Below are 25,570 nucleotides of genomic sequence, written 5' to 3' on the forward strand. Positions count from 1 at the left end.
GGATCTTCATGAATGATTATGGCAAGAAAACCTGTGTCAATGTTCATTTGGGGCACCTGACTGTTTTAAGACAAAACTTGAAAAATTATGAACTCGTCCTTTAACTTATGAAATATCTACATCGGGCCGGCAGGTGGCGCTGGAGCTCCGCAGATATCAGCGGTGCTGCATGTGGAAGAAGCCGCCTGTTGGTGCTGTTCTTCTGGGGCATGCGGCTCAGAGGAATGGGGCCGTCTTCCTCCCTGACCCCGGCCCGTCGATGAAAAAAAAAAAAACCGACCGAGCGGCAAAAAGGGCTGGGGATGCACAACGGGACAGAGGAAACACAGCTTTACGGGCAAAAAAACAGGAATGCTGATGCTGCTAAACATGCAGTGTCGCCTCCTTTGCGGAATAAACCGAGTGTACGCTGATGTGGCCGCTCAGTGAGTTTATAACGGCGAAAGATTTGGCTGCTACTTTGATTTTTTTTTTTAACCGTTTGCGTTGATAACACACATCTGCAATGATGCGGGCTGTGGACCGGAGCAGGATTGTATTACTCTTCCTTCTCCTCGGATACCTTTCCTCCATAGCTGACACCAAAACACTACCGGAGGACACAGCCACCGAAGGTAGAGTACATTACAGGTTTTAGCCAGCTTTTGCCCGGTCCTGGAGGACGACTAGCGGAGGGCTGTTTTGGTGGCTAACGGTGCCGCTAAGTTAGCCTGCTCGGATGCTGATGTGACCTAAACTTAAGCTAGCTGACCGTTAGCAGGTTAACTTCAACGTCTCTGAAATGTTTGTAAACCCCTAAGCCTGGTTTTCATTTTCTTCACTTAAACAAGCATCCCCCCACCCACTTCAAACTGCTGTAGCTTTTTAAAAAAAATATCTGTGGAAAATATGCTGTTAGTGGTAACTTAGTAACTGAAAACATGTCCTTATTGTGCACAGTAATTTAGCCGAGGAGTGAGTCCAGCTCATTACAGTCAGTGGTCCAGCTGCTGGGATTTGTCAGACTGGGGTATCTGCAGGTGTTGAAAAGTCTTAAAAAGCATTGATTTAGGTTTCCTCTATTTTATTTAAAAAAGGCCTTAGATGGTGTTTAAAAGTCTTAAATTTAATTCATGTAGATCTTGAATGTTTTTTCTAGCCTGCAAAAGGAAAAATGTTAGTTATTAAATGTCTTTTTTTATTTAATTTAAGCAAAACATGGCTGGAAAATCCCCAATTGTGTTGTTCCAAACCTCTGACCTTAATTTAATCTGCCTGTAGGGCTGGGCAACATATCAATATTATATCAATATCCTGATATGAGACTAGATAAAGTTTTAGGTTTTGGATATCATAATATGTTATAAGTTTTGTCTTTTTCTGGTTGTAAAGGCTGCATTACAGTAAAGTGATCTATTTGTATGAATTTACCAGATTGTTCCAGCTGTTCTATATTTTGTTTTTACCCACTTAGTCATTATATCCACATTACTGATGATTATTTATCAGAAATCTCATTGTGTTAATATTTTGTGAAAGCACTAATAGTCACTCCTGCAATATTGTCACAGTATCTATATTGAGGTATTTAGTCAAAAATATCGTAATATATGATCTTGTTAGTATGGCCCAGCCGTACTATCCATCCATTCATCCATTCTTTATCTGCTGCTTATCCACGACCAGGTCATGATTAATGAGGTATTAATTATATTATTGGGAATGATTGTTATATACTGACATAAAATGTGAAATAAATTTAAGTAACATTTAATTGGCAAATAATCCCAGGCCTTGTTGATTTTATTAATAAACTTTGTACTTTGTACTTTCATACTTTTACAGTGAAAAGGGTATTGGATGTTGTTAAAATGTGTTAAATTTAACTTGCCCTGTCAGATCATAGGAAAAGAAGAAAAGCAAAGAAAAGCTCTTTTTCTCTCTTTGTATGTGTTTGAGAAGTGGGAGTCAAATCTACACCTAAACCTTTAATAGTGTGCAGAAGTTGCTCTATTTGAACATTTTAACTTGACATTTTGTATGGAGAGAGCTGTGTGTCTGTGTGTTGTTTTAACCAAAAAGTCCTGTTTCAAGCAGATGACAATCAGTCTTTTTCAGTTGAAAGGAATAATTGATGAGTTGCCAACTATTTTGACAATTGAATTCAAGTCATTTTTTTAAGAAAAAAATGTCAACCTCCTCTGCTCTCAGCTTTTCACCTTGGGCTTTGGGAAATAGTGATCAACATTTTCTGACATTTTCGACAACTAATCGATGAATCAAGAAAGTAATCGACAGATTAATTGATAATTAAAATAATTGTTAGTAGCAGCCCTTGTTTTGTCCAATCAACAGTTAACCCTAAGGTAGTCTGTTTACTTTTGTCAAAGAAAACCAGCAAATATTCACATTTGTAAAGCAGAAATCAGTGAATTTTGGTCATTTCAAACAAGGGAACTGAATTATTTTCCAATACATTTTCCGTTGATTGATTGATCCAGTGATTGTTTCTGCTAAACCCTGAAGTACTTGTAAGGTAAGATAAGATAATCTTTATTGATACCATGCAGGGAAAGTATAAAAACAGATGCACAGTATAGATAACTTAAAAATACTAGAATACTTTATAGACTGAGGATCTACTAAACACAAAATGAAGCATGAAAAAACAACAACGAAAGGTACTAAATACTTTTGTATACTACGCTATTTTGATAATTGATTAATTGTTTAAGTAGTTTTTTAAAGACAAAAAATGTCAAGCTTTCTCTGGTACTACAAACTGTGTAGAGACAAAAATAGTCAGCAATAATTTTAGGAGAAAAGACAGTTGCAATGAAAAATTATATACAAAAGTTGCACTTGAGGGCGAAGAGTATTTTGTCTGCAGAGAGCAGAATTAGCAGCTACTATGAGACGGATGTGGTGAGTGACTACATTAATTTTCCCCTCAGTCAAATCCATACACCGAACTTTGCCAGATCCTGACCTGTAGAGCTTTGTCACAGGGAATCCCACGCGCCACAGCATCATAATCTTGCAAAGTTTAAAGGAAGCATGAGTCACAATAATCTGATGACATTTAATTCAGTCACTCACTTCAAAGCTGCCCTGTCATTGTAACTTCCATTTGTTTGATCCGTTTCTGTTATCTCTCACTTGCGTGCACTCGTGTCTCAGTCGCCTGTGCTCGCGTGCAGTTTTGGCTGGCCTACATTAGGTCCTCTCGCTGCAACTGTGTTTACAGTAGAAGTACGAATGTAAACGTACGGTAACTCTCGCTGTAAATCAAGTCAGGAGTTTGAAAAATGCACTGCAACGCCGACTTTTCTCTCACTCAATCAGTTCCTGATGTTTTGTAATTTTATGATCAGTTCAGTCCACCCAGGGAGTTTTTGAAGTAGTTCTGCTTTAAGGTTCGTCATCAGGTGTTTTTCTGCCTCATGAAAACAACACAACAAGCTCTGTTTAAGTTAAAGATCGAGATATAACTGCCTTGATAACTCGGAAGATCGTGATGCTTTGAAGTCTGTTTTGGCCTCCATCTCCTCTCTGTTTTCTGTTTCTCTCTCTCTCTCTCTCTCTTTCCGAGTTGTTCACTTTGCCTCAGATTGACCTTCACTTGTCCCTCCGGGGGTGTGTTCAGGTCGATACTGAGGATTTCTCCTGGTCTGTCCAGCAGACAACATGGATGAGTGGAGCCAGACAATCTGCCCGCAGATATAGATCTCACTCACATTACTGCTGCCCATAATAGGCATGGCATTGCATCTCCAACAGACAAACATTCGCTGGAGCTGGACAGGGGCTGCCAGGAAGTAGACGAGTCAAATCATATTGTCACCAGCTAGCCAAGCTTGATTATAATCATGAGATGCTGGTGTGAGCGCTAACAGAGGCCCACTTTGAAGAGGATACATCAGGTCCTGAGAAAGCATTGCATTTACGAAGGGACTCAAGTAGCTCCTTACTCAAGAGTCACAATCTGTAATATCTGCGTCATATTTGCAGTGAAATATTAATTGAAGTAAGGTGAAGAGAACTTATTTATTCTCCAGTTTAAGAGAGGAGACCTGGTGATGTAACGGTGTCTCCTGCTGAGATAATGGGATTGACCGTTGCTGTCTAATCTTACTTTTAATCCAGATGAGAGAACATAGCAGGCTGAACGCCTATTGATAGTCCTTTCCTGCTTACAATGTCAGAGCTGTAGCTGTTTATTTTTCTAAACTATGCCTTTCATTTGCCTCTGCACCTGCGTGTTTCATGCTGGGACATGTTGAGGAGTTTTTCTTTGCCTTTTTTTTTCGAGTCCCTTGTCCTTGTTGGTGATTCATACTGTTTCTCATGTAATCCTCATTTTGTTTAGTATCCCACAGCATTTTAAAAGGTCTATTTTTCTGCTCACAACACTGAAAATCAGATGTTTGTTATTTATCTGTACAATACACAAATAGCTTCAACAACAGTGTTTTCTTTTGCTGTGGTTGAACAAGTTATTACATCCAGAAACACAAACAACAGTCTGTTGGGGCTTGAAGTTAAAATGACTTGCATGGTGTTATTCTCCCAGACTTGAATCCTAAACTGCATTTCTTTGTTTCTTGTAGTTATCATGTGATATGTTCAACCTGTTATTCGACAGAGGGGTATTGCTATTATATTAAACACGATGTCAATACAAAAATACTTTGAACATGAATTGTATCATCAATTTACTTTATTATTAAGACAAATTACTGATGTTTTGGCTTTTAATAACTGTTCCAGTGGAATATATTTGCTTTGCTGTGTCTGTCTTCTTACAATGTTACCATGATTTCTTGAAAATCTGAACTTTTTATAACCAAACCAGCTCCACACTACCGAAGTGAAGTCACTCCGTTTTTGAAACAAACTCCCCGACAGCATAGCCAGTAGCAGTGCTGCTAATGCTTTCAGTTCAGGCCTGCAACTATTATTTTCATAAACTGTCCCAATATTGTTAATATCATGATATTTATTATTTTTTTACATTGCAAATGATATGATATGACAGAGCACACACCTAATTAACTGACATTTTTTTAAAAATACCAAAAGCTTCTCTGTTGCAGCTTCACAAATGTGAAAACTTCTACATTTGTCTCTTTAATATTATTATAAATTATATTAACATCACTGACGTCACTCCAATAACGTATGATGAGCCATTGACTCTGAATGAGCAGTGAGCGCTAGCGTGGCTGCATCTACAAAACTGGTTGCAAGCTTTCCACAGAAAGCATCTGCTCCCCCCCTCCTCCGTTTGGAAGAACACCAAACCCCTCACACGCCCAGTGGAGGCCAACCATACCATGCATTTCCAGTTTATAACACCTCACTTCCACAGTGCAGAAATGCTTCCCTCCTTGAAACTCCTGATTAATACACAACAACACACCTTATTTAAGCAGTAGTGGGCCATAAAAACATGCACACACTCGTTCTGTTTTCCCTGTTTTCTCCTCTTAGGTCCATCTCTTTCTGGTCACAATCAAACACACACAACCACCCTGCTGCTTTGGCTGCTGTTGCCTGGGATAATTGGTCTGAGATCGCAGCGTTGGTCAGGCGAAATTCTCTTTGATGTCCTTATTCTCCATCTGGTACTAAAATACACGCAGATAAGGAGTCAACACAGCGAGAAGCAGATATGGAGGCACCGGTTTATGGTCATTCTTCATCCTCTAGGAGACTCCTAGCTTGTTTAACAATGATGTCACCGCACGGCTGATTTATTGGATGAAGATTGGGAGGGGACTGTTGCATTTGTGTGTGCTTGCATGTCAGTCTGGGCTCTCCCGGGGGAGTTCTTTTAAAGCGAGCACAGCTGGTACCCCTAACAACACATCACTGGGAGTGGGACAGGAAGTGAGGTCATGATCCCTCCAACGCACACACACACACACACACACACACACACACACACACACACACACACACACACACACAGCAAATCTTAGAGGCTGTGTGGAGTTTCTGTCAAGGGGAAATCCAGCCATCTTTTTTTGTTTTGCAATCCTTTGCTGTGACAGTGCAAATGTAATAAAGGGAGGAATGGAGTGAAGGGTCAGGAAGTGGCAGCAGAGCAGATCTTCACACACGCGGAGTAATGATGTGTTTGGTTTGAAATTGACACGTTGCTCTGCCAAACCTCGCCGCACACAGAAGCACCATGTAACTCACATCTCTGCAAAGGTGTTATTTGGGATTGCGCAGCTCTGTTTTTAGGTGGAGTCTGCACTTACACTGAACTCTTACCAGATTGTCAGTGGTTTCTTGTTGACCGCATGATCCCTGAGTGGGGGGAGGGGGATTTGTCTAGCCAGGGGTATGTATATGTTAGCCTGTGTGTCACGGAGGGTGGGGTTACAAGAAAGAGTTGCGACAAAATTCCGTTGCATCGAGTTTGGGGGAGGTGGGCATGTTCAGGTCAAGGGAGAAGGAGAGGGAAACCCTTTCAGCTTTAATTGAAAGGTCATCACAGGTCAACCAGCAAACAGTGATCAAACAAGGCCCACATTGTCATATGTGCAAAGACTTTCCAAATACAGAAAGACAGCGTGGGCTTGTGTGGTTATGAAATTACAGTGCTTTTTGGGATAGGATGTTGAATTTGACCTTTTGTTTGTTGTACGGCTTGTGACATGTAGGACTTAACTATGTTTGAGCTGCTTGTTTCATTACAAACTATAAACTATATTAAGCTCTGCACAGTAGTTAATATGTGTGTGCACCTCTTTGTTTTGAATGTGGTATTTTGTTATCTGGTCGTATACCTAAATGGTTGTATGGAAGTTTCTTAAATGTCTATTTAGGCCCCTTTATACTGTGCAATTTTGTGATTAAAAAGTTGATAATAGTGAGGGAAATGTATCTTTAGTTGTCGATTAAAAACTGTGAGCCTAGACCTCACTGTGAGACTCGTCCACTGACAACCACTTTAGCGCTTCGGCACCCAAAGACAGGCTTTCAGACCAAAATCCCACAATGTGACCTACGTTTACAAACCATCTAATGAGAATATGACATGAAATGATGCAGAATACACTGGCAAACTAGAGTAACTCTGCTGTTAACACATAATTACATATGGCTACAGCTAACAGTTATTTTTACTATTGATTAATCTGTCGATTATTTTCTCAATTTGGTAGATAAAATGTCAGAAAATGGTGAAAAATGGCCATCACTGTTTTCCAAAGGCCAAGGTGACCAACCAACAATCCAAAGATCATCAGTTTACTATCATAGAAGACCAAAACCAAACAAACCAGAAAATATAAATTCATATGATATCGTATTCATTTGCGAGGCTGGAACCGGATGATTTAGACTTTTTTCACTTAAAAATGACTAAAAACAAATGATTATTAAAATAATTGGTGCTAAACTTTCTGTTGATCGCCTAATCATTGCAGCTTTGACTATATTTACCTCAAACTCTGCAAAATCTACGTTGCGTGTTGCCCTCCTCTCCTGGGTAACACACACACCCTCTCCTTTTGAGTCTTTATTGATGCATGAAAGTGTCAGTGTTATGGCCAAAGCTTGTTTATCATTTTGCTTCATTTTCAAAACATGAGAGCGGTGCAGATGGATGGCATTTTGGATTGGATTTTCATTATTTATTTTCCTACTTACATCACAGCGCTACGATTCACCAGACATTCGTCACAATCTGATGTGCCTCAAAACTGATATCGTAGAGTCTGAATGAGGCAGGAGATTTTATTTGATCCATCTCTGTGTGACATGCAGTGAACTTGTAAGATTGTTGTTATTGCGTAGTCTGTAGACCTCTTTAGCGTGAGTGTTTTTCAATCAACAGGCAATTTTTGTATCCCTCATCTCCATTAGAGAAGGTGTTTATATATCCAGTTGTTTTTCCTCACTGGTCCAAGGCTTCTTTGAGAGAGGGAAATGGTCCATTGTTTTGGAGGGGAAGTGCCATTGGCAAGAATCCAGGAAATGGTCAGACGGCCGTCCCTTTGTGATTGTCCGGGACGTGGAATGCTGTCTCCGTGGATTGGAGGCAAAGGGCTTGGCACTGAAACAAAGCCCAGTTAAAGAGATGACTTTATTTAACCTCCTCTGCTCCCACCCCTCCCTACTGTAGACCCATTTTTGTCTTTTTTAGAGGGGGGACAGGGGATCTTTAGGGGGAGATTCCAAGTCAACAGTATATGATTGAAGTGGTATACGTCATCTGAAAGCTGGGAACCTGGAGATTAATTTGAGATGCAGCTCAGCACTGTGTGTCAAGTGTTTCTAGTCATAAATCTGTAATAAACATTGTGTTTTGGATAGGTGCCTATTCAAATTTTGAAAGTTTAGAGTGTATAAGGGCTTAGAACATTATGATGGCTGTCCCCATGATCAATTATGTCTCATAAGTTGTTGCAGCAATTTTTGGATTGATTTGTTAAACAGTTTTGGTGCAGAATTTAACCATTTTTGACCACTCAAGAATTGATAAAAATTATCCTTCCAAAATACCTCATTAAGACACCAACAACTTGAGGAACACCATAGAAAAATTCATGATTTTATATCAAAAACTTTTGACATTTAGAGATTTCTGTAAGAATTGCACTTTTGGGCGATGGATGTCGAGCATTTCTGTTTTAGAAATTGCTCACAAACCTCCTTATTGTCAATAAAGCTGGGAAAACCAAACATCCTCCGAATGCCCCCGGTCTCTAGTTTGTGGTTGTAAAGTTTCATGAGGCTGTGATTCCTAGAGGTCACTATAGATCATTTTATACAGTGAGGTCCAGTTTCAAAAAATGGTCTCACTACAATGAAATGACTACTATGGGGACTAACATCATCACACATGAATACAATTGGGCTCATTGAGTCCACAAGAGCTTTCCAGTCATGCCAAATTTATGCAATTTCAAGACTGTTCAGCAACCCCAGCATGCAGAAATATTCAAATACACCATTTTTAGAATAGGCAAAAATAACACATTTGTACTGCATGCAAAAAACTGCATAGTTTTTGCCTAAAACTCAATGGGACTAGCATGAAGTGAACGTGTCTGTAAAGGGCAGACTCATGGGTACCCATAGAGCCCATTTTCATTCAGATATCTTGAGGTGAAAGGTCAAGAGACCCCTTTGAAAATGGCCATGCCAATTTTTCCCTTACCAAAATTTAGCTTAACATTGGAGCTTAACATAGGTCGTCTAGTTTTATGATACCAGTATCTTCACTCTTCATAGCTTTAAACTGACCGCTACAGCCTCTGAATTACAGTAATGTTCGTGTCCTTGTGGGGTTTAGGAAGTTAACACAACTGTGATTATAATACCATTGTGTTTTATGTCTGTATATCACTTCCTGTCACGGTTGTCTGGAATGTATCTGCAGTTTTTTTGTCTCTTCACACCGACACAAAAATGTGCACAGTTAAGTAAACAGTCTGTTTGTTCACAGAGGTGACTCTGAGGGTTCACCTGAGTGATGCCAGTACTCACCAGCCCCTGGGAGGAGCCACCATACAGCTCTTCGCCAACCACACTTCTGTAACCACGGAAACCTCACTGGCTGATGGCAACTCCTACCTGCGCTTTCCTTACCGCCTTGGGACACTGCTGGTTGTCACCGCAACCAAACAGGGATATGTGCCAAACTCTGTGCCCTGGACACCCTCCAGATTACCTGGTAGGTGTGTTTACTGTGTATGTGTAAGCAAAAAAAAAGATATTTTTAAATGGGGATTGTTGGAGTAAACTATGTGTTTGAAAGTTATTGATTTTAATGTGTGCTGCCAGTTTAATGTGTGTGTGTGTGTGTGAGTTTGTGCCAGGTGTGTGAGCTAATGATGAGTGGAGTGCTCCATTACTAATTTATTACAGTAGATGCCAAAACCCAGCAAGGGTGCTGCTTAAGCTTCCCTTTCACAAACACACACACACACTCAGAATACCTCCCAAGAGGCTGCAGTACAGTGTGTGTGTGTTAGTATGAGTGTGTGGCGGCGGGGAGGTGGACTGTGAGGTTATTATGAGCCAACGGAATGGCGGCCAATTGGATTATCACGCTTACCAGCTCTGAACAATAGAGGAGTGAAAGGAAGGAAGGAAGAGGGAAAGAAGTGCAGTTTGCTGGGTCAGAATTCTGTCCTGCACCACTGACAGGATAAAAGCAGGACTATTAAAAATGTATAAAGTTGGTTTGATGAATTATTATGTCTGATAGTCATCAGTAAGTAGGCAGGTAGATTGCAGCTTGTTTCCTATCTTGATTTTAGATTGTACAATTAATCTGGCAGTTAATGCACTGACAGTGCACACTATGTGGTTTTGTTTGTGTTCCAGTATTTTCCTCCATCAGCTTGGACCTGCTACCAGAGAGAGCTGCTTCTCTGATGGTGTACGATGATGTTGTGGAGATTGTTTCAGACTTCCAAGGTAAATACAGTGTATGCAGATCAATTTTATGCCTTTTATATTTAGCTATGAATACAGCTCACTGTTTTTGATTTTTAACAGTTTCCGCCCCAAATAACTGATTTTATGTTCCCATTATGCATCTTAAAGTTGTTCTGTTTCCAGTTTGAAGACGACCTTGATCACTGTAGTTCCCTGCATGCAAAGAGGACAACTCAGAATGTACTTTAGGTAAAAGAAAGTGAAGTGAAAAATAGGAAGAACATGTAAATGAGCAGCTGAATATGCAGTTTTTACCAGTCTGTCACTGTAAGAAAAAAATAAACAGTTGAACTACAGAATATTTGTGCTGTAAAAGGTGTGTTTGAAATAAAAATTTCACCCGATTTACATATTTTTAATCAAATTCACCCCCATTTTCTCCTATCAGTGTGAATAGGGCTGCAACTAACTATTATTTTCATTGTTGATTTAATTTGTACATTTTTTGATTAATCATTTAGTCTAAGAAATGTTTAAAAAATTGTGAAAAAAATTGCACATTTTAGTCCAAACTTTAAGATTTTTAATTTACGGTCACATATATCAAAGAAAAGCAGCAAATCATCACATTTGAAAAGCCAAAACCAGAGAATATTTGTCTTTTTTGCTTGAAAAATAATGACCATTATCAAAGTAGTTGCAGATTAATTTTTTATCGACTGATAAACAAGAATAAATTCACATATTTATTAAAAAAAAACTTAAAATAATTAGCCCTAACGGACCTATTGTCAAGTGAGATTTCATGGATTAGATCATGAAAACGGCACACTCTGCTCTACACACACACATACACAGAAAAATAAATTATGAGTCTGTCTTTGTTAGTCAGTTTCTTTGTTGAGGTGTGTGTAATTACATTAGATAAGGTTTTCTCATTCAGGCAGAATCAATTTAGTGTCTTTGTCCACTGGGTCTTTTGTGTGTCTGTGACTGACAAGGGAGTAATTAAAAGTGTCAGCTGTTGTCTGACTAAAAACAACTTCCCAGACGCACACAAAAGTATACAGACACCATTAACATGTAAACCTCTTGAGTACACACCGCCCACAGCACGTGCCTGAGCAGAGTGTAATTTCTGCCCTCTGTCCGACACACTGTGTTTGTCACGATGTTGTGAACTTGAGCGCCCAAGGGAGTGATAAACCTTGGCGTGTGGCACGAGGAAATAGAATGAAAAAAGAGAAGGGGGTGGGGGGGGTAGAGGAAGAGGAGGAGGAGGAGGAGGATGATACAGTATGTGCTGGAAAGTGGGGATGTGGGTGGAGCAGTCGGAGAGAATAGGGGAGAAAAGGGGGAAAGGGGGATGGGCAGAGCAGTGTCCAACAGAAGGAGGAACAGATGAGGTGAGAGAAAAGTGGAGGGAAAAAAGACAAGAAGAGTTGAGGAAGGGAACACACAAAGAACAGAAACAGGAAATTACATTCGCACCTGAATTTCAAGAACAAGCTTTACACTGAAACATGAAATTCAAAAGATGCACACGCTGCAGAGTCAAAATGATCACCTAAATTCATGTAGAACTAGAAACCCAAACACAGCGAACACTCGTATACAGCTGGATCTGTGTCTCACTGCTCAGGAATGTGCGCTCGGCACAGTCGGACCACAATGACATCACCTTGCTGAGTCCAGCTAGGTTAGGTTTTGGTTAGGTTATCTTTATTGTCCCACTAGGGGAAATTTGATTTGTAGCCAGAGTTCACATGAAGACAGACAGAATACAAAAGGACGACATCAACGACACATCAACACAATAAATCACAGAACTAGTACAGGGAAAAGGAAATTCATACCAGGAACAAATGTGCAAGTGTGCAGATGTACAAGTGTGTAAATGTGCCAGGGTAGTGCAAGGAATGCAGCCAGAGTGCTATTTGCCATTAAGCGTATCAATAGCACTTGGGATGAAGAAGACATGGAATCTTTTAGTCCTCCAAATGGGTGCCCTGAAACGACGGCCTGATGACGGCTTAAACTCCAAGTGGAGTGGATGGTCCTGGCATATAATATAGCATTAGCTCTCCTGAGGCTCTCCTCTCCTGTTGACCAAGAGCTTGGCCTGACTCCTCCCTGAAATCTTACTGCCCATTTTAACAAAACTTCCAAGTCTATTCTTATTGGACGGATTTAGGTTTTCAAACCAATCAGTAATACAAAAGGTTGAAACAGATGCAATGAAACTTCTATAAAAGAGTCATCATCTCAGAGGAAATGTTAAGAGTTCATTTTTCTCAGAAAAAAAAGTCTCTGCTGGACCTTTCTATATGCAGTTTTTACTGTTTATTTCACTTTATGTAGAATTTATTAATAGCAGACAGAGCCTACTGGATGGGAAGCAGCCATGGGGAGAAATGAAAAGGCAACAATTAATTGCACTGCACAGCATCTGAAAGAAGCATCACACTGGCAGAGAGAAAAAGTCGAGCAAGGCATCACTTTATCGATCCGGAGTTACCTCCATTAAGCCTAATTTGATGGCTGAATTTATAAAAAAGATTTAGGTGGAGAAGAAGGGTAGAAAATTGCCTCGTAAAACATCCTGAAACAACATCAGTGGGCTGTCAGGTGAAAACATTGTAGCTTAAATTTGAAGTTTTGTTGGATTTCTCAGCAAAACTGAACAAGAAAAACTCACTTTGACATCCTCTGTTTTATGTAGAGATGGAGAACTATATATAGATCTGTATTTTCTTGAACATATTGGTCTCAAATGCCATTAATGAGGTAACAGCACATATAGCTTACAGTACTTATTCCTTAAAATCCAAATAGCAACCATAACAGGATAAGTCTGGCAGCTTTGCATATAATCCCTTCTGTCAACAAATCACATGAAAAGACCAAAACCAACAATGCGTTTGTCTGTCTCGAATACTATTCAACTTCCCTGCCTTGTCTGTAGCATTCAACCCGAAGCTCATTTGCTCCTAAATCTTTAAAAACTTGTCATAAATGTATAGTTTTATTTCTAAAAAGGCTCAGTATGTTTCCTTAATCAGCGGGGCACGTTTTTACGAATGTTACTCAAACAGGAGTAAGTAGTGCATTTGTTGGGGACTATTTTTAGCAGTGGATTAAGACTCATTTGGTTCACTAGTCTAGTGAGTATTTACGGTACCAGGACGGCGTACAGTATGAGGAATTGACTCAAAATAGACTACAGTGCCCATGTTCTTTGTAATGTTTTCCAGTGCAACAGTGTGGCTCACTGATGTGTTTTTCATAGTTTCTGGACAACAATGGAGGTTTATGGCACAGAAGAATAAGCTATATCAGACTTTGGCTACCAAGTTTATTGAATTCATTGTTGGTTTTGGTCTCTTGTGGAATTTGTAGCAACAATAAGTTTCACAATAGCATGCAAGAGGGATAATAGCTCTATAATCACAACTGAAGATTTAATTTTGGTGTATTTTGCACACCTAACAATTTAAAGTACTATAATGTTAGCGTTGTTTATAACACACAGAACAATATGATGTACATTTTTGTTAACATCTGAAAAATTAAACAAACTAGTCCTCTTTTCTTGGCTGGTTTGACTTCCGATCAGACATTTTTTATTTGTCATCCCCTTCTCCCTAGTGTCAACTATCACAATGAAGGTAAAATATAATAAATATAATAAAAAAAATAATAATTGGCTAAATCCCGACACTCTAGCAACACTGGACATGTATGTAGTATTCTGACATCTGTATGTCTGTCACTCCACAAGGTTTCAGGGGCCAGCCCAGAGTTCATTTCCAGCGCAGAGCCCTGAGTCTTCCCTCCAACACATCCTACGCCAACCTGACCGCTCTGCTCACCGTGGCCAGCTCCCCTTCGCACATCCAGCACTTCCCCTACCTGCAGGTCCTCGCTGGCAACGGCACAGGTGAGGCCTTGAGGATGGTGACCGCACAGAGGAGTTAAATGCTCCATCATAGAAATAGGGCCAAGGAGAGACGGGCACAGATGACAGGGGAGAAGGCTGCTGAGTGTGGGGGGGGTGGGGAGTGAAGACCAGAGGCAGTGGTACATCAGAGAGACACTACCCTGGAGAGGCCTCTCTATCTGACCTCCTGAAACACAATAACCCCTGTGTGTGCGCTCTGTTCTAACACAAGCCCCGTGCCTGCAGTCCCTTCCACATCTTGGTGTGTGTGTGTGTGTGTGTTGTATGAATTTGTGTGCACTTCTTTCTCCTTCAGCTTGAATACCCCTCAAAAGATCCCCCTCCCCACAGCAAGTACCTTCTCCCTCCGGACAACACAAGCATACTTGTGCTTTGTGACACTTTCCAACCTCACATTCTCTCATTTTTTTTCACTCTCCATGCTGTTTCCTTCTTTCCTGTCTTTCCCTTGTTTTCTTTCCTGTCTGTCTTTCCCCTGACAACTCTCCTTTATCTACGGTGTTTTATGTTACTCCACCCCCCGCCGTCTGCTCCTTTCTCTGCTCCCCCCCCTTCCTGCGCACCTTACTCCCACTCCTTTCCTTTTTGCTGCATTTTTCTCTCTTACCCGCTCCTGCTTCTCTCACAGGGACAGAGAAGAGGTTTGAGTTGACTCCTGTAGCAGCTGTTTCTGTTCACTTATTGGCCAGCGACGCAGTGGAGCTGCAGGTGACTGAGCCAATCACGGTCTCCGTCCCCCTCCCGGCTGACAGCGGCCTGAAGGAAAATGATCACATCCCTGCTTGGAGATTTGACCCGCGCCTGGGTATGTACTGACAGAAACACACACACAAAGCTTTCCTGACTTTGTAAACACGACTCCAGATATCTCATTTAGATATCTCTGTTTGTTTGTTCCACAAAGATCTTTGAAAAATAACTTTTTGAAAGTGCAGTGCAGTAGCAGAGTTACCTCATATGTATATGAGACCTACTTTCATGGGTTAAATGATTTGTGAAATTATTGGAAAAGGAGCATTAACCCGAATCACATGCACATTTGCACGCTGCTGCCAGGTCACAGTTTGTAGCTGTGTGGCAGAGGAATGAATGAATTTATTCATAAGGTCATGAAAAAAAATGACCAACATACGGTACCACATTAATCTGCAAATCAAAACACAAATACTGCCACAAATCACAAGATTGGACCGCGGATACATAATCTTCTTGAGCTCAGTCAAATCCTGAAATTAACTGAACAATGGTGCTGGCTTGGACAACCAAGACCCTTCAAGCTTCTCTGGACTCACAGATTTATTTCACCAATTTAAAATGTTGTCAGACATCCCGCATTGTGACCCACCCAGTTCCAGTTGGAGCTGAAAGACAGTGATTAGATCATCAGTTGAGTCAGACGTGTCCGCACTACAAAACATCCTTCTCCATGTACATTAGTCTCACATTTCCAGAACTACTGTATCTCCATAGTACTTTTGTGCTGTGCCAGTGCAGGAACAAGGTTAGGACCCATTATAATTCTTCTGGTGAAGTAAATGTACTGGGTTGTTTATCTAGAGCTGAAACAAGTAGTCAATTAATCACTAAGTAGTTCAACAGAAAAATCGTTTGAGTCATCTTTAAACCTGCAATAACTGTTTTTTTTTTTTTTTGGGCCATTTTGGGGCAGAAGAAAAATAATGTGAGATCACAACACTGACATCAGCTCAGACTGTGAATAAAAATTGATGTAGCGAGGTATGACGTCACACGGCAGGTATCTTAACCAAGTGACTTACAGAAATATTGCAACAGCCGTCCAACTCAGAGAGTCCCGGACTGTCAATCACAGCGTTCAATCAACACCCACATGGCAGACACCAAAGCTAAGTCTTCAAATCTTTCAAAATGAAAACCAGCACGCTTTTTAGACGGCCTGACTTTAGAGATTGAGGCCATAATGACTTGTAGGGGAAAAATTATTGACTTAGTATTTCAAGAGCGTTCACACTTTTTGAATGAGAGTCAGTTGGAGCCAATATCTAGCGGCCCTCGGTGGTGTTGCACTTAAAGATACTTCTGCATCGCCTTCAGCCTCAAGCCGTGGTAGTTGTGGTAGTTGCGGCTTGCATAAATGCCTGCTGCAGCTGAAAATTGCACTGGTGAGAGTGGTAAGACCAAATCAAAACTGTAAAATGCACCGTAGAGCTGAGGGTAACTGGTGAGTCGGATGATGATATCCGTGGGTTTGTCACTAATGCTAAAACTTCACTAGTTTTTTTTTTTTTATATCTTTATGATAGTAAACTGAATGCATTTGACTTTAGGACTGTTGGTTAGACAAGACACACAATTTGAATATGTGATGTTTGGCTCTGAGAAATAGTGTGTTCATTATTTTCTGACTTTTTATAGACCAAATGACTCATCTATTAATAAAGAAAATAATCTGCACTTGAATTCATAATGCAAATAATTGGTAGATGCAAAATTATGCAGGTAGAAAATGTAATTTTGACATATACAGTTGACACAAATACAAGGAAATCCCTTTTTAGATGACGCATTTCCATGTCAACTAGAGAGGAGAACTGGAAAAAGCAGACAACAGTAGTAGCTAAATGGACAGAAGCTTCCCCTGGAAACCACATGTGTTGAGTCAGACTACATGAACATTAACGAGAATAAAAGACTACTTGTGAGGGGCATTAATGTCATCTACATTGAACATTTGTAGCTCTGAACTGCATGTGTGATGAGAGTAACATTTCTCTTAGACTATGTATAAAATATTTCTGCTAAGCAAGGAACATTTTATTAGGCCAGTTGATGCTATAAATCTAGTCCGTCTTTGCTCTTGTGATAGTTTTAAGGACGTCAAGGCTCATTTTAAAGTGCCCAAAGTATCAACATCCAGAGCTTATAAAAAGGGGCTTTGATAAAAGCTGAAAGAACACACACACACACACACACACACACACACACACACACACACACACACACACACACAGTCGTAGCCTACGCACAGCCTGTAGCAGAGAGTATTTCCACAACAGAAGCCATCCCCGGACCCCTCTCCAGGCTACATCTTGTGTTCCTTAGCAACCCACCAAATAAGTAACACAACAGAGTGGCCCAGCTCCTGATTGAATTTCTTCTCTGAGCAGTTAAGTGTGTGAAATGTGTGTGTGTGGGTGGTTATGTATGTGTTAAACCAAGGATAAAAAAACAGACGCAGACAGAGAGAACTTTGAAATCTGTCTGATGCCTGTTGGAGAAATACTTCAGGCTGATAGAAAGGTTCTTCACAAAAAAGCCAGTTTTGTTTACAAAGTGCGCACATGGACGATACACACACACACACACACACACACACACACACACACACACAAACCTGTTTATCTTGTATAGCTGACAACCTCTCATGTTTTGTTAGATGTTAAGCGAGCACGGGGTGAAATGATGTCATATATGAATAGATCATATTCACCTGGTGTGTGTGTGTGTGTGTGTGTGTGTGTGTGTGTGTCTGTGTCTGTCAGTCATTCATGAGCAGACACACCTTCACCCTAAGAGCAGTCTGATGATGAAAAGAAGGACAGCTTCCTCACATGAACAGACTACAATCCAAAAAAAGAAAGACCCGCTGTTAGCTGTGTTGACTTTGCATGGGCGAGAAGCAGCAGTAATAAATGAGCCATATTGACAATATGAATGTTTGTGTTGTGGCGAAGCGGTTGCCAGACTCTCTGTTGTGTTTTGTATGAAGGCGTGGGAACAGAGTCATTAAATGTCACTATTAAACAGGTCAGTCACACAGAGAGGACTCCCTTGTGGAAACGATTCAGACAGTACCAGGTTGAATCCAGGCAGGGCTGGGCAGAAACAGAGAGGTGCTGAGTCACACCGCCTCTCTCATGTCTCTCTGCCTCTCTTTCCCTTATCTCTCCTTCCACTCCTCCTCTTCATCCGCACTTATTTCCTCTCTGTGTGATGTTTTTTTCCCTTTTAACATCTCTTGTATATTTGTCTTCCCTCCTTGTATATCCTCTCCTTCCCTTTTTGTTTCCTCCCTCCTGAAGATCGGTGCTGATTCCTGACTCCTTCATGTTGCTTGATGTTGTATAACTGCCTATAAAACATAGGAACAAGAGTCGCTCTCACCATGCTAGCCCTTAGACCCCAGAGGAGGGGAAGTGTAAAGGCACATCTGAATGTTTCCTCTTGGAGCACATTTACTGTGAGCCAATCAATCAGTGCCTTTTGGCTTTGTTGTGGTTTTGTTACTGGCACTGCTGGAGCTGCTATTGTGCTCAGTGTTGTCCCTTTTCATAGACTCTCTTTCATTTGACTGCATGCTGCCTCCCTGTGGATGAGTTAAGTACTGCCAAAGCACTTTTCTCTCCTCTCTCAAGCTCAAGAGTTTGGTTTACCACCTATTAATGGAGAGTTTACTTCTCTCACATTAACAAATAGTTTGGCCTTAAATATAAATAATTTACCGTTGAAAGGTAGCTAAGTGGAGTGCTGCTCTGTCTATCCTGAGTTAATCAGAGTCAAGTGGGAGCATACCAGTTTTCACTTTGTTGCTTCCGCGCTCTGTAAAGGTAGCTCTAATACAGAATAATTGTTGATAAATTCGATTTCAAGCTGTGATTGTGTGTGTTTGCAGGCGCCTGGATAAAGAGCAGTTGGGGTCATGTGCAGAGGGAGGGCAACCAGCTTAGTCTGACCTACATTGCTCCTCAGCTGGGGTATTGGGTGGCTGCAATGTCGCCGCTACACTCAGGTGAGAATCACAGTCTACTATTTATTTTAAAATATACACATTCTAACACCTTTTGCATATCATATAATTGCTAATGATTTCACATAAGTACACAAAGTTGCAGAAAGTTTTAGAGTATACAGTCATATTCTTGAGTGAAATTGAGAATGAACCTGAAAATTAGTTTCTTTCTAAGCTCATCTTGCACTGATTTCTTCTCCACTTCTTGTTCTTCCAACAGGTCCAGTGGTTGCGAAGGACATCAGCACATACCACACAGTGTTTCTGTTGGCTATACTGGGAGGAATGGCTCTCATCTTGCTCTGTCTGCTCTGCATCCTTTTGTACTACTGCAGGTGTGTGTGACACTTTGATATGGCCTGATCACTCTCTCCAATTTTCACAGTGATGTGTCACATATTAAAGACGGTCAGAAGTTGCCAGATTTGTCCCAAGAAAGAAGAAACAAGTGAACTATTTTGACAGTGTCAGAAATATACAGTGATGTGAGGCGGTGCCTATGGCTGGTTACATGTAAATATACAATACCTTACTATTTTAGACTTTTTATTTTTGTTTATATATTTAATTCTCTTCCTCAGCTGCTCGCTCACTCTCATTTATTAGTTTTTCATTGGTCACATCAGTACCAAATAAATCAAAATACAAGGAAATAAAAGCAGCAGGTCACATTAGATAAGCTGTCCTGGTTGCAGCACAAGATGTGTAGTGAGTGGAAATGTTGGGATCCATGTTAGGGTTAAAGGTGCAATATGTAAGAATCAGAAATCCCTTCTCATTAATGACACCTTTGGCTGTTAAGTGAGCTGCAGTCAGCATCCTGTTGCTCACACTTGTGCTCCATCAACACGAGCAAGCAGCGGCGCTAACGTTAGCCAGCTAAAACCACAATATCACAATAAATTTCACATGATTGGCAGTAATGTTAGCTTACCTGACTCTGTGTTGTGGTTGGTGCCGGTCATTTGTTGATGTTAGTGGACTCCATTTCTAAGCTACTAAGCCACTCGGGAGCGAGCATAAAAGTCACATCTTTTGGATTTTCACAGAAAAAATGGGCTGAGTCCTTCACATAGGAATGAGTCCACAGGTTAATATTATAGCAATCAAGAAAGTCGGGGGAAGGTCTCTCTTTTTTTTTTTTAAGTTACATTACAATCCGTTCACTCATTGGCAATAGAAAGTGATTAATACATGTCAATTGTTTCACAATTCTTACATATAGCACCTTTTAATTAAATGTAAACAAAACTGACTGGCACTGCACCAGTACATGTGCTATACTGCAATTATAAGCAACCAAGGAAAGCGGTCATCTAATCCAGATCGTGGTTGGAACAAAATGTTAGACAAAGTGTGTTTTTGTTCATTGTCGCCACCAGCAATATTTGTTTATCAAAGTATTGATTATTCTGAGCAAACCACGACTTCTGCTGTGTCTCTGTGTTCTGCAGACGTCGCTGTTTGAAGCCTCGGGCGTCTCACCGCAAGCTCACTCTGTCCTCCGGTCTAGACAACAGTAAGAGGGACCAAGCCACCTCCATGTCCCACCTGAACCTCATCAGCAATGAGGTACGTCGGACTTTCGGAGAATTGTTCAATCACCAGACTGTTCTGCCTTAGAGAATATTTAACAGAGGGAGCACTTCCCTTTAAAAAACCAGGACAGTTTGGTTGAAGCCGGTGTCCCCAAGCAAGAAATGTATTAACCATAAGTTGTGTCTTAGCATTCTTGTGATAGGCAGAAAAGGCAAAGATGAATTTCTCAAATCAATACTGTCAGAAAAATGCTCTCTGTTTTTGTCTGTGATAAAATGACTTAAATGTGATGCTTTCCTTTCTGTGTCTGTTATATCTCAAGTTCTCTATCCAAAATTACTTAAACTTAAATATTTTTTCTTTAGGTGCAGCTGGAACTTGTTTCCACAGCAACCGAGCCTGACATGACCACACCGATGCTGAAGCCTTCCTCATACGAGCAACAAGACAATCAACGTCAACACAGCCTAATCCACCACAGCAAACACAGCCGCTCTTCGCTGGGCAACAACAGCCATCACGGCTCATCTCTTGGCAACCTGACGCCTCGCAGCAGAGACTACCGGCAGTCTGTGGAGACATTCCAATTAAAGGCTGCTGTCTCATGCGGAACAGACCGGGGCTACCGTCAATCATACACCTCCGTCTGCTCATCCAGCAACCATATTTCAGATGGACTGTTGTTAGCCAATCACGGACAGGTGTCGGCTAATCACCTAAGCAATGTTGGGGTTGTTGACTGCATCTCCCCTTGCTCTCCTCCTCACTCCCCCAGTAGAGGGGAGGGAGGTGAGTGCAGGGCTCCCGACTACCTTCTGTCCCGGTCTGTGGACCACCTAGAGCGCCCTAGTCCCCCATTGCTCTCCCAGCCGGGCCAGCTGCTCTGCTGTGGATCTGTGGACCTGCTGAGTGGTGGGGAAGGCTACCCGAGGGTGCGTCCTACGCTGGTGATCCCAGCACACTACATGCGCCTCCCTGGGGAGCACCCTCTATCTGGTCAGGCCCTCCTGTTGCAGACTGACCAGCAGAGTGACTTGGAGACCATCCAGGCTGAGCTCAATGCCTCGCACTCCCAGCAGCCCCTGGGGCAGACCCCCACTGACCACACCCCAGGTCCCGCCAAGCAGGGTGAAGGAGAGAAGCTCGGCCTGTCGGAGTCTCTGTCGATTCCAACAGCTCTCGGGGAAACAGGTCTTGTGGAAATAAACAGCGAGGACACCCTGCTGGCTGAAAAGACTTTAATGGAGCTGCGAGGAGGGAAGCCTCTCCCTCACCCACGAGCCTGGTTTGTCTCACTGGATGGACGCTCCAACGCTCACATTCGCCACTCTTATATCGACCTTCAGCGGGCGGGGTGCCACAGCAACACGCCAGGTGCAGGAGTTCAGCAGGGTAGTGGCAGTGGCGGGAGGCGGGGCAACGGCACCGACGCCAGTCTGGACTCCGGTGTGGACCTGAACGAGCCAAGAGCGGGCCGCAGGGGGAGAGACGCAGAGCGTGAGGAGAGAGAGATCGAGAAAGACAGCTCGAAGGGCACAACACCAGCCGTGGCTTACACCCAGCTGGTGTATGTGGATGATCTGGAGGGCGGCGGCAGCGAGGAGGAGACGCCCAAGTGCAGCCCCCAGGACAGCAAATTAGGGCCCGTCTTGTCAGACAAGGCAGAGGGTCAGAGAGGGGATCAGGGTAAGGGAGACGCAGAGGGCGTACGAATACAAGAGGAACCCCCCTCACTTTCTTCTTCATCCCCTGCTTCTCCTCCTCCCCTGCCGACACCAGAAGGTGTGACTTTTAGGACTGATCACACGCCGCTGTCAGTCTCTCCCGATGACGACGCAGCACACGAGGACGGAGAGGAGGAGAAGAAGAGCCCCTGGCAGAGGAGAGAGGAGCGACCCCTGCTGGCCTTCAACCTTAAATGATCCACGGACGACCACTTAATCACGACTCCCCTCTGCCCAGCCCGTAACGTGAAGGATATATCCATTTAAACTGAAGCCCTTTGTTCTTGATATAGCACTGAGAAAATACTTCAGCACTGGGATCCCTTGTAGTCCAGAAATGAATTCAGATCCTTCACAATCTTCCACATCCTCTTTTATGAAATAACCACTGTCGTACTCCATGACACACTACATAAACAATTCACTTTTTAGGCATGATGTACACATTGCCTGAGGGAGACGTTAGAGGCAAGAATATTTTATGCACAACAAATATATGCCTTTTTTTTTTTATAAATAGCCTTGTAAGCATAAAGGAACTGTAGTAGAAACAGTTTGATGGGTGGTTCTCACATATGAAAGACTGCAGGAACCTTTTTTTCTTGAGCCATATTGGCCTCAGTCCACTGACCATAAAAGCTGGGAGAACACTAAACTCATTTAAAGTGAGATTATAACCACAATTAGGCCACGTTGACTGATTTTTAAGATTGCAGAGTGTCTGCAAAAAACAGCAGGTGATTCTAATCTTTTCACAGTTCACAGTTAACAAATCTCATGCAGAGCCAAACCAACAATGAAGTCATCCTACTTACAGGTATTGTTTGTATCCAAAGTCTGATATATCTTATTCCTCTGTGCTGTAGACCTCCGTTACACTGGGTGACATGTGCCCTCACCCCAAAGATTATGAGATTATGGTCACATTAGTTTGTTATTTAGAAATGGCTCCAGAGACTAATAAAAGGCTCAAAACTAATCGCTTTTATGAGTGGAGTTGTAATGAAGGAGCGTGTCACCCAGTGTGGCTCATTGACATGTTTTGACGGAGGTCTACGGCACAGAGGAATCCGATATATCAGGCTCTGGATACACATACAATACTTTTAAGTAAGATGAGTTCATAGTTGGTTTGGCTCTTCACATGAGATTTGTTGATGATCAGAAAAATATAGAAACTCGCCAACTTCCTTTAAGTCTTCTAACATGTTCCTGAGTTTAGTGAGATCAGTACGGCAACAATCACTCCAGACATAAACGTGTAAATCCTGTACTTTGAATGTTTTTTTGTTTTTTTGAGTATATTGCTAGAATTTAATCTAGCTGTAATCAGAAAGTTGTTTATACATGAACTACACGGAGGGGATGGGGGGGGGGGGGGTGCGTTTTTGGACTGAAGAAATTAAACCACTATCTGCACTGCAGTGTAATCAGATAATGTGACACACCACTATGCTGATGGGTAAGGATATAATACCACTACTATACTGTAGTTCTTCCCAAAATAATTGTGAGATGTAATAATATGAAGGGTTTTGTATCCGTTGAACCACTGACTGGCATATTTTGCTCTGAAGGCTATGCATCACTTTTATACGGCTGCTTGAGATGCCTTTTTTTTGTAATTTTAATCACTATTGATTTTAATTGCCAACATGAAGTATTTTACCCGAAAATAGGCTATTTTATTTTTCTTCAAATATGTTAAGGGCTTTTCTTCTTCACTCGCCTTATTGTTAGTTACAAAAACACACATGATGCATACCTTTCACCTGAAACCAAACGATTTTTGCTTGCTTCATTTCACCTTAATTTTTTTTTTTACCATTTCCTCATGTTCCAAGTGCCTTTGAACAAGCTGACTCTACAACAGATTTGTGGAACAGATGACCTTATTTATATATACCTTTTTTATTTATTTCTCACCTTCTTTTGCCTTCAGCCTTTCTCCTCTACCTCAGCCCTCCCTTTCTCACCCACTCGTGAAAGAAAGCATGCAGTAAACTTTCCTCGGCACTAGCATTATTACAAGCTACACTGCAAGACATCTTATAAAATGTCTACCAGCTGCTGCAATCGTAAAATTCTCCACAATAATCAGCAATCTCTTGGAGTAAGCAGTCAAGGATTTACAGAAGTTTTCAGTGTAGCTCGGGGATAGATAAAGCAAAAGTGCGATTGTATGTGAAGCTAAACTGCAGGTTGTTTCAGTGCATTTACTTGTTTTTTTTTTTGTGTGTGTTTTGGAGGGTGAATGTTTGTCTCGAATGTGTTTTATGTGCACCTGAGTGGTGGTAGCGTCCATCTGCGATGCTGCCGAGTCTGAGTTTGTCCACGTGAGAGTGCTGAGAAATAATCAACATACATCCACTCGAGGTTCATATAGTTATAGCAATCATATTACAGAGTGTGTATAGTCCTTTCTTTTTCCTCTACTTGGTTAAAATGACGTGTGAGTCGGTGTTGTGAATGGCCTCTTCTCTCATAGTATCCCAGTGCAACCTTCCAATTCTAGGGTGGAGTTGCAATACAGCATCCTGAGTGTGTAAAATTGGTTGCTTGCATTATATTTGAAGCCTATTATTCTGAATAAACAGCCAAACTGGAATGATTTGTGTGTGTGTGTATGTGTGTTTGTGTTTGCATAACTGAACAAATATGAAAAGGGATCCTTTACAGCCTGAGAGTTAACACAATTTTTCATGTCTGGTCATTGATGCTTCACATTTATTATGATTTTGTTTTCTTTAGGAACCTCCGCATGACAGATTGTCAGGATTGAATGCTTGCGATATCAAACATCTCAATATGTGTAATGAAATACCTTAATGTGGCAATACTTTGGGAATATTAAAAGGAAAATGTGTTATGAATTAACATTATATTAAGGAAAAGTACTATTTTTGTTGTTACACTGGGATGAGACAAAAGATATATCTGAATTAGGTGCCTTTTTACAGTTTTTTCAACCTCTGTTTAAGTCATTTATGATTCACATCATTCCAGCTGAGTGCCATTGTTTTGTCATTGTTGTATGTTGTTTGTACTTTATATTGTGTATCCATGGTTTTGAGTTTTGAAAAATGTTCCGTGGTAATATTTTGATAACCAAAAAGAATTACAGTATTTTCACTTAGTCCCTTTGTGTAAGTAAAATATGATAGCAAATAAATACCCTAGAACATAAAGCCCTCC

General features: G+C 41.3%; 1 protein-coding gene across 1 annotated transcript; it reads left to right on the plus strand.

Moving 5' to 3' along the window:
* The first annotated feature begins 187 nt into the window (after positions 1–187).
* fam171a1 (family with sequence similarity 171 member A1) lies at positions 188–24,983 on the plus strand. Its single transcript, XM_044358496.1, has 9 exons — positions 188–614; positions 9,446–9,673; positions 10,330–10,422; positions 14,165–14,323; positions 14,973–15,149; positions 18,996–19,112; positions 19,333–19,447; positions 20,567–20,684; positions 21,017–24,983. The coding sequence occupies exons 1-9, from the start codon at positions 506–508 to the stop codon at positions 22,571–22,573; spliced, it is 2,673 nt and encodes an 890-aa protein (XP_044214431.1). The 5' UTR covers positions 188–505; the 3' UTR covers positions 22,574–24,983.
* Positions 24,984–25,570: the final 587 nt, after the last annotated feature.

This window comes from Thunnus albacares, chromosome 8 (genome assembly GCF_914725855.1).
Source record: "Thunnus albacares chromosome 8, fThuAlb1.1, whole genome shotgun sequence".
NCBI classification, from domain to species: Eukaryota; Metazoa; Chordata; class Actinopteri; order Scombriformes; family Scombridae; genus Thunnus; species Thunnus albacares.

What these genes read in the sequence shown, in the direction of transcription:
- fam171a1 (XM_044358496.1), top strand. Translation starts at nt 506, where the DNA reads ATGATGCGGGCTGTGGACCGGAGCAGGATTGTATTACTCTTCCTTCTC. An exon ending in GGAGGACACAGCCACCGAAG is followed by an intron (nt 615 to 9,445) that starts GTAGAGTACATT and finishes GTTTGTTCACAG; the next exon opens with AGGTGACTCTGAGGGTTCAC. An exon ending in ATCCTTTTGTACTACTGCAG is followed by an intron (nt 19,448 to 20,566) that starts GTGTGTGTGACA and finishes TGTGTTCTGCAG; the next exon opens with ACGTCGCTGTTTGAAGCCTC.